This window comes from Prinia subflava, chromosome 4 (genome assembly GCF_021018805.1).
Source record: "Prinia subflava isolate CZ2003 ecotype Zambia chromosome 4, Cam_Psub_1.2, whole genome shotgun sequence".
Taxonomy (NCBI): domain Eukaryota; kingdom Metazoa; phylum Chordata; class Aves; order Passeriformes; family Cisticolidae; genus Prinia; species Prinia subflava.
The window spans coordinates 73722980-73735699 of record NC_086250.1 but is presented as its reverse complement, the minus strand read 5'-3'; the positions used below and the strand labels follow the sequence as shown (position 1 = coordinate 73735699).

Genomic DNA, 12720 nt, shown 5'->3' with positions numbered 1-12720 from the left:
CCCCGCCCCGCCCCCCCCGTCCCGCCGGGCCGGGGCAGCAGCGCCGGGGGCGGCGGCGCCGGGCAGGTACGGGGGGGCGGGGGCCGGGGGGGCCGGGGGCGGCGGGGGGAGCGGGCTGGGGGGGGGCCGCCATCCCGGGGAGGGGGTCCCGGGGCGGGGGTGGCCCCGGACGCGGGGTGCTCTGCTCCGGGGGTGACACACGGGCGGGGTGACACCCCGGGACTGCAGGGTGGGAACGGGAGCCCCCCCGACCCCTCCGCTGCCCCCCAACAGGGAGGGGGTCCTGGGGGGAGCAGCGCGGGGTCCCGGTGCCGGGGATGGTTGGGGTGGCAGATGGGGAGCGCCCCCCTTCCCCTGCCCTAATTACCTGTTGTTAATTGGGGGGGGGCGCCATATGGCTCCCATTGCCAAGCGCGGGGAAGGCTGGGGGTCCCCCCGCAGACCCCCATGGCAGGGGGAGTCGCACCGTGTGGGGCGCGGGGCGTGAGGGGGGACACGAGTGGGATCCGTGAGGGGGGTGCGGGGAGAGCTCCCAGGGTGGGGGGGGACACGACTGTCCCACCGTGAACGGCGCCGGCCGGTGAGACCCTCGGGCGGGGCAGGGACACCCTGGGGACACGCACCGGGGACAGGGACAGCACCCTGGGGTCCTGGGGAAGGGGACCCCGGGCATGGCAGCCCGGGTGGGTGACATGGGCAGAGACCCCCAAGTTCGAGAGTCGCAGGGACAGGGGACCCCAGAGTGGTGGCAGCGCTGGGGATGCCAGGAGAGGGGAGCTGGCAGGGGACAGGGATGAGGGACGGGCACAGGGGTCCAGGAAAGGGGACCTCGGGGTGGTGACAGGGCTGTCACCGGGGCTGTCCGGCTGGGGGGACATTGCAGAGGGGGCTGGGGACAGGGGCGCGGGGCCGGGGTGGCAGCCCCGCTCCTCCCTCCCCCGCCACAGGCGCCCCCCGAGGTCCCCGTGTCCCCATGGCGGCCGCGTCCTGCCCGGCGCTCCTGGCCGCCTGCCTGGCGCTGCACCTGGCCACAGGTGAGCATCTGGGGGACACCTGGCAGACAGGGGACACCTGAGGGGGACACCGGGGCTGGGAGGGACCCGGGAGCATCTGGTGGGGACCCAAGGAGGGGACCCTGGGAGTGGCAACTAGGGGTGGTGGGGACCCAAGGGTCACCAGGGAATGGGGACCTGGGGACATGGGGAGGGGACCCTGGGAGTAGCAACCGTAAGAGGTGGGACCCCAGGGCATGGGGACACAGAGGGGCTCAAGGGGACCCAAAGATGTCACCTGAGGGCAGAACCGCTGGGGCTGATAGCCCACTGATCTCCTGGGGACAGCGGCTTGGGGGTGGGGACCCAGGGGGACACCCGAACCACCATGCTGGGGGTCCAGGAAGTGGCACTTGGTGGTGGGGACACGGAGGGGCCCGAGGGCAGAGGTGGGAATGCGGGGGGAGTTGTTGGTCTGGGGATATGGGGACCTGGGGTGGGGACACGAGAGACCCCGGGGGATCAGCAGGGAACGGGGGGAGAGGGGGTCCAGGGAGAGGGACACGGGGACACAGGGACTGGGCCCCGCGGGGCCACACCCCACGGACCCCCGTGTGCCCATCCCCGGCGCGGCAACGGCAGCCCGGGGCGACGGGTGCAGCGGGTTCGGCAACCTGTTCACGGAGATCGCGGAGAACAGCGCCCACGGGAGCCTGGTGGCGCGGCTGCCGCCGGGGGACGCGGCGGGCGCGGGGGGCGGCGCCGGCCTCCAGCTCTGCCTGGTGGGCGCCGACGCCGCCTGGTTCTACCTGGACGGGCGCAGCGTCCGCCTCAACGTCTCGGCCGGCCGGGCGCTGGACCGCGAGGTGACACCGCGGGGACACCCCCGGCCCCTGTCCTGCTCCGGCCGTCCTGTGTCCGTCGGGTGTCCATCCGTGTCCATCCTGCATCCATCCTGTGTCCATCTACCTCCATAGTCCATCTGTCCATCCTATGTCCACCTATGTCCATCCTACACCTGCCTGTGTCCACCTACCTCCATCATCCCTCTGTCCATCCTGCAGCCACCTGTGTCCACCCTACGTCCATCCTGTGTCCATCCCATGTCCATCCCATGTCCACCCTCCATCCATCACATGTCCATGCCATGTCCATCCTGTATCCATCCTGTGTCTGTCCCATGTCCATCCTGTGTCCATCCCGTGTCCATCCTCCATCCATCCCGTGTCCATCCCGTGTCCATCCATTCCCGCTCCCTCCGTGCTGAGTCCATCCATCCTGCAGCCCCCTCCATCCCAGATCCAGCTCCTCCCTCACCCAGCTGGGACCCTCCCCTGGCTGGGGACCCCAGCACGTCCCCGTGGGGCAGCCCCCCATGTCACCCCCATGTCCCAGTGCCCCTCCCTTGTCCCCTGCAGGAACTGGAGTCCCCGGTGCTGATGGTGGCCCTGACCTGTGCCGAGGACGGCTCCTCCCCGGTATGGCCACGCACAGTGGGGACCCCGGGGGCTCTGGGGGGCCCCGTCCCCCCCAGTCACTCCCAGTGTCCCTCCCCCGTGCCCCCGGCAGGTGGAGTTCCGGATCATCGTCCAGGTCCTCAATGAGAACGACAACCGGCCCCACTTCCAGGGGGCCACCGTCCTCACCCACAACGTCAGCGAGGTGACAGTGGCACTGTGGGCACATGCTGGAGACTGGGGTGGTGGCATGTTCTGGACATGGTCATGGTGATGGGGCAGGGGTGGCCACCAGCACCGGGATGGCCGTGGGCATGGGCTGGGGACAGGGATGGGGACAGGAATGGGACAGGGATGGGGACAGGGATGAGGCCAGGGATGGTTGGGGTCATGGGCACGGTGATGGACATGGGCACAGACACAGCGTTAGTGACAGGCTGGGTGCCCAGATGGGATGGGAACACCAAAAATGGGGATACTGGGTGTGTTTGTGAGTGCCGGGGGTGTTGGGGGACCTTGGCAACCCCCACGAGGCAGCTCAGGGATGTTGGGGGGTGCGGGGTGTGTTTGGGCATCCCGGGGGTGTTTGGGGGTGTTGTGGGGTCTCTTTGGGGAGTATGGGGTGCTGGGGGCCCCGGGGGCGTTGGCGGACCCCGGTGACCCCCGCGGGCAGCTGGCGCCGGTGCACTCGGTGGTGTTCAGCGCCCAGGCCGAGGACGCGGACGGGGACACGCTCATGTACGTCATCGACACGGCCTCGGTGAGCGCGGCGGGGGCGGGGGGGGGGGCCCGGGGCCATCTGCCGGGCTGACCGACCCCCCCCAGCCCGACGCCCGCTTCTTCCGCATCGACCTCCCGAACAGCGGCCGCGTGGTGCTGGCGCGGGCCCTCGACTTCGAGAGCCGGCGCCACCTCGAGGTGGTCGTGACCGCCGTGGTGAGACCCCAGCCCGCCCGCGGGACCCTGCTGCGGGCCCCCCGCGCCTCCCGCCTCTCCCCGTGGCCGTGGGACCCCCACCCGTGGCACTCTGACAGGGGACCCCCATCTGTGAGCCCCCCACTTGTGGGACCCTGGCGCAGGACCCTGACACGAGACCCCGCCCGTGGGACCCCTGCCCACCCTCATGAATGGGGACCTGGCTGTCACCCCTGGCCCCGGGGAGGACCCCAGCCCCACCCCAACCCCACAGAGCCCCCCGTCCGCGGGTCTGGGGTCCTCGTGCCCCCCGCACCTCCTCGGGGTCACGGCCGTGACACGGGTGGGTTACACAGGTGGGGCCCCCCCAGCCTTCCCGCCCCCCCACACCCGCCGGCCGTCCCCGCCGGCCCCGCTAATTGGGGGTGACGTGATCCTGTCACCTGCCCTCAATCCCCCTCATTTCCTTAATGGGCCACCTGTGCCCCCTCCCCCCAGCGCCCCGCCCCCACCCTGCCCCCCCCGCCTCCCCCCGGCGCCCCCGCGCCGTGGTGGGAACTCGGCGGGACCCCACGGCCCCGGGCTGGGCCCCCTCCTCAGCCTGGGGCTGAGGGCGACTGTCCCTCAAGGCCCCCTTTAGGTGGTTGCCCCTGTCCCGGGGGGTCCCTGTCCCGGGAGGGTCCCTGTCCCAGGGGGTGTCCCTGTCCCAGGGGGTGTCCCTGTCCCAGGGGGTGTCCCTGTCCCGGGGGGTCCCTGTCCCGGGGGGGTGTCCCTGTACCGGGGGTGTCCCTGTCCCAGGATGTGTCCCTGTCCCGAGGTGTCCCTGTCCCGAGGGTGTCCCTGTCCCGGGGTGTCCCTGTCCCGGGGGGGTGTCCCTGTCCCGGAGGTGTCCCTGTCCCAGGATGTGTCCCTGTCCCGAGGTGTCCCTGTCCCGAGGGTGTCCCTGTCCCGGGGGTCCCTGTCGCGGGGATGTCCCTGTCCCGTGAGGGGCCCTGCGCCCCTCTGTGCCCCCCAGCAGTTTCGGGGCGTCCTGCGCCCCGCGTTGCCCGCAGGAGATGAACACCCGCGAGCGGTTCAACGCGTCGGCGCGGGTGCGGGTCAATGTCCTGGACGGGGACGATCAGTACCCCCAGTTCCTGCCCTGCACCCCCCGCGCCCCCCACGGCCCCCGCGTCTGCACCAGCCCCGTCTACACCGCCAACGTCACTGAGGGCCAGCTCCAGGTGGGACACGGGGCAGCGGGGACACCGCGGGGACACCGCGGGGCTCAGGGGGGCCCGCGGGACTCAGCTGGACACCTCCGTGTCCCCTCTTTGTCCCCTCCTTGTCCCCAGGCGGGTCCCCTGAGCTTCAGCCCCGGCGCCGTCTATGCCGAGGACGGGGACAGGGGGCTGCGGGCGGCCATCACCTACTCCCTGCTGGCAGGTAATGAGGGACAGGGGGGGACACGGGGGTCAGGGGCGTGGGCGGCAGCGACACAGACACAGCGGGGCAGGGAGGCGGGGACACGGGGACACAGCAGGCACAGACGCGTGGGCAGGAACACGGGGACAGGGACACCGCAGACGGACACGGCCGGGCGGGGATGGGGCGGGCAGAGGTGCCCGGGGTGGTTCTCAGGGCCGCCCTGTGCCCCCCAACCCCTGGCAGTGCCGGGGTCCCCGTGGGGGTGTCTGTGGGGATGGGGGTCCCCATGCTGGGGGGGTCCCTGCCAGGGGTCCCTGCGCTGGGGGGTCCGAGTCAGCACAATCCAGTTGGGACAAATTGAATAAAGGGATTGAGCTGGGGGGGCACTAATCCCCCCCTCTGGCATGGGGGGGCTGCAGGGTGCAGGGTGGGGGTCAACCCCTCGTGCACCCAAGGGTGCTCCAGCACCAGAGGGGTTAAACCCCCGCCTCCATACTGGGGTTCAAAGGGTTAATAACGCCCTCCCCCCCCTTCAAAGTACGGGGGATCCTCCCCGCCATGAAGGTCCAGGAATGGATGGGGGACATCAGGGACCCCCACAGGGCTGCTCGGGGGGGGGGTTTCCCACAGGAGTCAGGTGGGGGCTCCAGGGGTGGGCGGAGGCGTCTCGGGGTCCCCATCTCTGCGCCCCCCCAGGTCAGGAGAGCAGCAGGTTCCACATTGACAACGTGACCGGGGCCATCACGCTGCTGCGGGCGGTGGAGAGCAGCCGCCAGACCCCCGAGATCTGCCTCAGCGTCATGGTGGGCGGGGGGCGAGGGGATGGGGGGATGGGGGTCTGCAGGGAGACGGGGGGCCTGGGGAGATGGGGGACCTGAGGTGGGGCTCCCCAGGGAGATGGGGACACCCAGGAGGAAAGGGCTCCCCAGGGAGATGGGTGTCCCTGGGATGGTGGGACCTGCCTGGGGTACTCCGGGGAGCCCCCATGGGTGCAGGGTGGCAGTGGGTAAGACCTGGGTGTCCCTCCACACCCCCTGTGTTCTCTAATGTCCCCCCCATGTCCCACCGTGTGTGCCCCGTCCCTTTCCTGCGGCCCTCCCGTGTGTCCCCTGTGTCCCCTCTGTGTCCCCCGTGTCCCGTTGCCGTGTGCCCCGCAGGCCTCGCAGGTGAACGACCCCTCCAAGTACGCGGTGGCGCGGGCCCTGGTGCGGGTGCTGGCCCCGAACCGGCACCCGCCGCGCTTCCCCCGCGCCCGGTACCGCGCGTTCGTGCCCGCGGCCCCGCGCCGCGCTGCGCTGCTGCTCACCTTCGGCGGGCAGGTGCTCGCCCTGCGCGCACACGACCCCGACTTCCCCGAGGTGAGCGGGGCAGGCGGGGAGGGAGAACGGTGAGAACGGGGGAGGCAGGTAGGGGCGGGAAGGGGGCGGGCGGGAGGGTGGGAAGTGGTGCAGGTGGGGTGCAAGTAGAGATGCAAGTGGGATGAAGGTAGGGTGCAGGTTGGGTGCAGACAGGTGTGAACAGGGGATGCAGGTAGGGGCGGGTAGGGGCAGGAAGGGGGCGGTGAGGCGGGTGGGAAGTGGTGCAGGTAGGATGAAGGTAGGGTGCAGGTTGGGGTGCAGGTGAGGGTGCAGACAAGGTGAGGGCAGGAGGTGCAGGAGGGGGGTGCAGGCAGAGGGACAGCTGGGGAGTGGGTAGGGATGCAGGTAGGGGATGCAGGTAGGGATGCAGGTAGGGATGCAGGTAGGGATGCAGGTAGGGAATGCAGGTAGGGAATGCTGGTAGGGATGCAGGTAGGGATGCAGGTAGGGATGCAGGCAGAGGTGTGGGCAGCGATGCAGGTACCGGGCGGGGGCGGGTGCAGGCAGGAGCTGAGCCCCCCCTCCCTGCAGGGGCTGAACCCCCAGGTGCGCTACACCCTGAGCCACGGCGCCAACCAGAGCCAGCAGCTGTTCCAGGTGATGCCCAACGGGCTCCTGGTGGCCCAGGCGGATCAGCTGCGGCCCGGGCAGAGCTACTACCTGCAGGTGAGCCTGGGGGCAGGAGGGCACCGGGGGAAAGGGACATGGAGGCTGGGGAGACAAGGGGGTACGGGAGGATTGAGGGGCATTGGGGGTCCGGGGGCACTGGGTGGACACGGGGGGGTGGGGGTTGGGGGTACCAGAGGGGCACTGAGGACTGGGTGGCACCAAGAGGGGACACGGAGGGACACAGAGAGGACACTGAGGCTTGGGGGTGCCTCCATGTCCCGTTGTGTGTCCCCCCGGTGCCACAGCCATGTCCCCCTGTCCCCTGTCCTCACCATGTCCTCCTGTCCCCTCCACGCCGCCTCCCCCTCAGGTGCTGGCACGGGACGAAGAATCGGGCGAGACCTCGAACACCACGGTGGAGCTGGAGGTGCTGTGGCCAGGACAGGCGGGTACGGAGGAGGGGGACCCCCTCCAGAACCCCCCCCAAGGACCCCTCCGTGACCCTCTCCACCCCCACGGCACTGGGCACCCCCAGGGAACCCCTGCCCCCGGCGTTGGGGTCTCCCCCAAGTCCCGGCTGGTGCAGAGGTGCCCCCCAGCACTGTGTCCCCCCGGCATGGATTTTCCCCAAGCTCCCCACGGTGTCCCCAGGCCCCCCCTGTACTGTGATGGGGTCCCCCCTTCCCTGCGCCCCCCAGCCGTGCCCCGCTGCTGACGTACCCTGGAGCCCCCCCGGACCCCTCGGAGACCCCCCCGGACCCCTCGGAGACCCCCCCAGACCCCTCGGAGACCCCCCCCCGGACCCCTCGTATCCCCCGGGACGTGCCGGGGTTTGTCCCCGCCCGCTCCCCGCGCTCCCCCGTCGATGCCCCCCCGCTGACGTGTCCCCTCTGTCGCAGCCCCGCGGGACCCCTCGGAGCCGCCGGCGGGGCGGGGGCTGCCGGCGGGGGCGGTGGCGGGGGGCGCGGGGGCGCTGCTCCTGCTCGGGGCCCTCCTGCTGCTGGCGCTCCTGGCGCTGCGGGCGCGGCGGCGGCGGCGGCGGCAGCAGCGCACGGCGGACCGGGCGGCGCTGGCCATCGAGAAGCACCCCAACGTGGTAGGGGCCCCCCAGCCCCCGGGCACCCCGAGCCTGTGCCTGCGCCCCCGGAGCCCCCCAACGCCCTCCTGCACCCCCAAACCCCGCCAGACCCCCAGCTGTCCCCAGATCTCCCGCACCCTCGTCCCACCCCCGGGTCAGGGGAGGGGGTCCCCGGGCCAAGGGGGGCGCTGCGGGACCGGGGGACCCTGCGGGGGGGAGAGGGGGTCCCCTGTTTTGGAGGGGCTGGGAAGGAAGGGGGTCCCTTGTGTCTGGGGGGGCTGTGGCTGGGGGTTCTGCTGGTTTAGGGGGGCCGTAGGAAGGCGGTCCCCGGCTCTGGAAGGGGGTTCCCGGCTCTGGGGGCTGCGGGAAGGAGAGAGCCCCCCCCGTGCCTCAGTTTCCCAGCTGACCCCCCCCGTTCCCCCCCACAGAGCCTGAGGTGGTTCCAGCCGGTGAGTGGGGGGAGGGGGCGATCCCCGGGGAGGGCGGGGACTCCCCAAAAAGTGCTGGGGGGGAGGGGGGGGAGAGGGGAGCCACCCTGCTCTGAGCCCCCCCAAAAGGGGGATGTGGGGTCCCCTGTGCCAGGGGGGTCCTGTGGGGGTCCCATGAGGGGGCCGGGGTGCTGGGCTGGGATTGGGGTGCTGGGCTGGGATTGGGGTGCTGGGAGGGTCCCATGGGGGGGTCCCATGGGGGGGTCCTGTGCTGGTCCTGTCAGGGGAGGTCGGGGAGCTCCCACGGGGGTCCCTGTGCCGGGGGTCCCGGGTGCTGGGGGGCCTTGGGGTGCTGGTGGGGGGTCCCGTGGGCGGGTCCCGTGCCTGGGGAGCTCGAGGAGCCCGGGGGGTCCCGGGGTGGGCTCTGTGCCAGGCAGGGCGCGGGGGGGCTCCCCTGGGGGTGCCGGGTCTGGGCAGGGTTTGGGGCACGGGGGGTCCCCATGGGGGTGTCCCACGGAGGGTCCTTGTGCAGGGCGGACCCCGTGGGGGCGGTCGGGGCTCTGGGGGGCTCCCATGGGGGGTCCCCCCGTGGGGAGGGTGTCCCGGGGGGTGTCTGGTGTGGGGGGTGCCCCTGGCCCCCCTGACCCCTCTGCCCCTCCGCAGGTCCAGGCCGGCAAGTCCCCCCCGAGCCCCCCCCGGCTCTACTACCCCAACGAGGGCTACAGCGAGGTGGGCGAGGTCCCCCCGCCGCCCCCGCCGCCGCCGCCGCCGCCGCCCCCCCCGCCGGCCCCCCAGGCGCCCCCCGCCCCCAAACCCCAGGCCAACTCCGTGGGGCGGCCGGGGGGGGGCTCGCCCGGGGGGGGATCCCCGGGGGGGTCGCCCCCGCCCTCCCGCGCCAGCCCCAGCCCCCCCCCGCGCCCCCAGCCCGGGGGAGGTCCCGGGGGGTCCCGCAGAGGGCGGGGGCAGCCCCGTGCCCGGGGGGCGCCGGGGGGCGGCCCTGGGGGTGCTGCCGGCGCTGGAGGAGGTGAGCGAGGAGAGCCTGGAGGAGGGGCCGGGCGGAGACCCCCGAGTGCCGCCCCCGCTGCTGCAGCTGCTCGAGGACTCCATCGAGTGCTGAGGGGGGCGCGGGGGGGCGGCCGCGCCCGGGGGGGCACAATAAACATCTGGAAAGACACTGGCGGTGACTGGGAGGGCTGGGATGCGCTGGTTGGCACTGGGGGACATGGGAAGCGCTCGGATGGCACTGGGGAGTTACTGGGACGCACCGGTTGCGATTAGGAGGCACTGGGGGCCACTGGGGGTCACCGGGGGTCACTGGACTGCTCTGGGGGTCACTGGGCTGCTCTGGGGGTCACTGGTTCGCACTGGGGGGATCACTGGCGGTCACTGGCGGTCACTGGGCTGCTCTGGGGGTCACTGGTTCGCACTGGGGGGATCACTGGTTCGCACTGGGGGGATCACTGGGGGTCACTGGCGGTCACTGGGCTGCTCTGGGGGTCACTGGTTCGCACTGGGGGGATCACTGGGGGTCACTGGCGGTCACTGGGCTGCTCTGGGGGTCACTGGTTCGCACTGGGGGGGCACCGGGGATCACTGGGCTGTTCTGGGGCGCTCTGGGGGTCACTGGAGCACACTGGGAGTGTCACTGGGGTGTCCTGGGGGGCTGTCACCGTCCCCCCGCCGCCGCTCCCGTTTGGGCGTTTCCCGCCTTTCCCGTGGCCCCGCCTCTGGGGGCGGGGTCTCTCTGACCACGCCTCTTAAAGGCGCCGCGTCCCTCAGCGGTCCCTGCCTGCGCTGCCCCCATGAGGGGGGCGTGGGGTCCCCCGCCCCGCGTGGGGAGGGTGCCGAGGGCGGGAGCGGATGAGTCCGGGGGGCGGGGTGTCCCCTGGGTGTCCCCTGGGTGTCCCCGGGGTGCCACGAGGGTGCCACGAGGGTGCCGTGCGGCCCCCGTGCAGCGCGTGGGGTTCGTGTGCCACGGCGGGCCCCGGGGTGCGGGGGGCCCTGGGGTCCCCTGGGTGCCGCGGGGGTCCCCGAGGGGTGCCCTTCCCCCACGCGTGACCCCGTGGCCGTGGGCGGCCCCTGCTAAGAGGCTTGAGCGGGCGTTTGTCGCTAATCCCCGGGGTCACCGGCACCGGCGGGTCACCTCCGGCGGGTGGCACCGGCACGGCGACACTGCCACTGGGAGCACTGGGGTGCCCGGGGACGGCGGGGGGCGCGGGCAGCCCTGGGGAGCACTGGGAACACTGGGGCACGCTGGGAGCACCGGGAGCACGGTGTGCTGATTTGTACTGGGAGCACTGGTGCACATTGGGAGCACGGTGTGGGTTGTGCTGGTTTGTACTGGGAGCACTGGGGCACACTGGGCCACGTTGGAGAAAACTGGGCGCCCTGAGAGCACTGGGGGTGTTGGGGTGTACTGGGAGCACTGGGGCGCTCTGGGAGAACCCTGTGCAATGCGCAGTGCTGGGACACACTCGGATAGCTGGGTTATACTGGTTTATACTGGGAGCGCTGGGCGGAGCAGCCCCGCCCCCCCATTACCTTCCTGCCCTTCCCCCGCCCCTCGCCCCCCTCCCAAATCCCCCCTTAATCCCGGCCGCGTTAATCCCCGGCAGCTGCCGCGGCTGCAAATGGCCCGGGGGGGTGGGGGGGCAAACAGGCTACGACCCCCCGAGCCCCCGCGACCCCCGCGTGTCGCGTTCCCACGCATGTCCCCCCACGCGGCTTGGGAGGGGCCGCAAGTGCGACCCCCCCACGGGGGGGGCGGGGGAGGGCGGGGGGAGGGTGAGTGGGGGGCACGGGGGGGAGCCCCTCTTGTGTGTCCTCCCCTCTGTGACCTCCCCGCGGACATGGGACGACCCCCGCACTGCCCCGTGCCTCAGTTTCCCCCGTGTCGCGACCGAACCCCCGCACGGGGTGGGCGGAGCCGAGGGGGCGGCACCGCCCCCCACGTCCCCCCCGCCCGCGGCACCGGGTCCCGCCGGCAGCGGCACCCACGGACCCCCCCGGCACCCACGGGACCCCCCCGAGACCCCCCCGCGCCATGGAAGCCCCCCCAGACCCCCCCGAGGGCGAGGTGACCCGCGCGGGACAGGGGGAGGGCAGGTAATGGGGGCAAGGGGGGGCCGGGGGTCTGGGGGCTCTGTGCGCCCTGGGGGGGCAGGGCCGGGGGTCCCGGGGGTCGCGACAGCGCCGGGGGAAGGTCCGGAGCAGTGGGGGGGACCCGGGGGTCAGAGCCGGGGGCGGGGCAGCGCCGGGGGAGGGTCCGGGGGGATCCGTGCCGGGGGTCCGGGGGGGCTCTGCCGGGAGGGGGCCGAGCCTCGGGGGGGCTCCGCTTGTCCCCGTGCTGGGGGGGTCACCTGGGGACACGGGGGGGTCACCTCGGAGGGGGCGGGCGCGGCGGCACCTGCACACACCCACCCCCGCCCTGCCCGGCTCGGCCCGGCCCGGCCCAGCCCGGCCCGGCCTGCGGGGGACGCAGTGCCCGGACCCCGGCCCAATCTGGGGGGCCCCCGCTGTGGGGTGACCCCGAGCAGGGGCGGGTGGGGAGGGCAGCGCGGGGAGCTGCGGGCAGGGCACACATGGGGGACACGCGGGACACACAGGGCACACACAGGACACACACAGGACACACACACAGATCACACACAGGGCGCACACAGGACACACACAGGACACACACAGGACACACAAAGGACACACAAAAGACACACAAAAGACACACACAGGGCACATACAGGACACACGTGGGGCCGACACACAGGGCACACACAGGACACACACACAGATCACACACACAGATCACACACAGGGTGCACACACAGGACACACACAGGACACACAAAGGACACACACAGGGCACATACAGGACACACACACAGGACACACACAGGACACACACACAGGACACACACACAGATCACACACAGGGCGCACACACAGGACACACACAGGACACACACAGGACACACACAGGACACACACAGGGCACATACAGGACACACGTGGGGCCCACACACAGGGCCCACACACAGGGCACACACACAGGGCACACGCGGGGCACATGCGGGGCACACATGGGGCACACATGGGTCATCACAGGTGAGCACAGGTGCTCACACCGGTGATCACACAGATGCACACAGATGCTCACACAGGTGAGCTCTGGTGCTCCCAGTTGCTCACACAGGTACTCACAGGTGCTCCCAGTTGCTCACACAGTTGCTCACACAGTTGCTCACACAGTTGCTCACACCGGTGCTCACACAGGTGCTCACACAGGTGCTCACACCGGTGAGCTCAGGTGCTATTACAGGTGATCACAGGTGCTCCCAGGTGCTCACACAGGTGCTCACACAGGTGCTCACACAGGTGCTCACACAGGTGCTCCCAGTTGCTCACACAGTTGCTCACACAGGTGCTCACACGTGCTATTACAGGTGCTCCCAGGTGCTCCCAGGTGCTCCCAGGTGCGGC

The 12720-nt window shown here is 71.9% G+C and overlaps 1 protein-coding gene across 1 annotated transcript; it reads left to right on the top strand.

The window, feature by feature from the left end:
• Window positions 1–9361, top strand: LOC134549475 (cadherin-related family member 5-like). Its single transcript, XM_063395017.1, has 17 exons — window positions 1–66; window positions 948–1034; window positions 1635–1858; window positions 2411–2470; window positions 2562–2654; window positions 3123–3209; window positions 3275–3385; window positions 4417–4587; window positions 4699–4789; window positions 5468–5574; window positions 5929–6129; window positions 6661–6795; window positions 7109–7187; window positions 7638–7834; window positions 8245–8265; window positions 8908–9091; window positions 9198–9361. The coding sequence occupies exons 2-17, from the start codon at window positions 974–976 to the stop codon at window positions 9359–9361; spliced, it is 1986 nt and encodes a 661-aa protein (XP_063251087.1). The 5' UTR covers window positions 1–66; window positions 948–973.
• The last annotated feature ends 3359 nt before the right edge of the window (window positions 9362–12720 follow it).

Bases quoted from the DNA above. Each gene is read 5' to 3' on its own strand.
- LOC134549475 (XM_063395017.1), top strand. From the start codon at position 974: ATGGCGGCCGCGTCCTGCCCGGCGCTCCTGGCCGCCTGCCTGGCGCTG. The intron at 6,130-6,660 runs GTGAGCGGGGCA...CCCTCCCTGCAG, and splicing joins ACGACCCCGACTTCCCCGAG to GGGCTGAACCCCCAGGTGCG. The intron at 7,188-7,637 runs GTACGGAGGAGG...CCTCTGTCGCAG, and splicing joins GCTGTGGCCAGGACAGGCGG to CCCCGCGGGACCCCTCGGAG.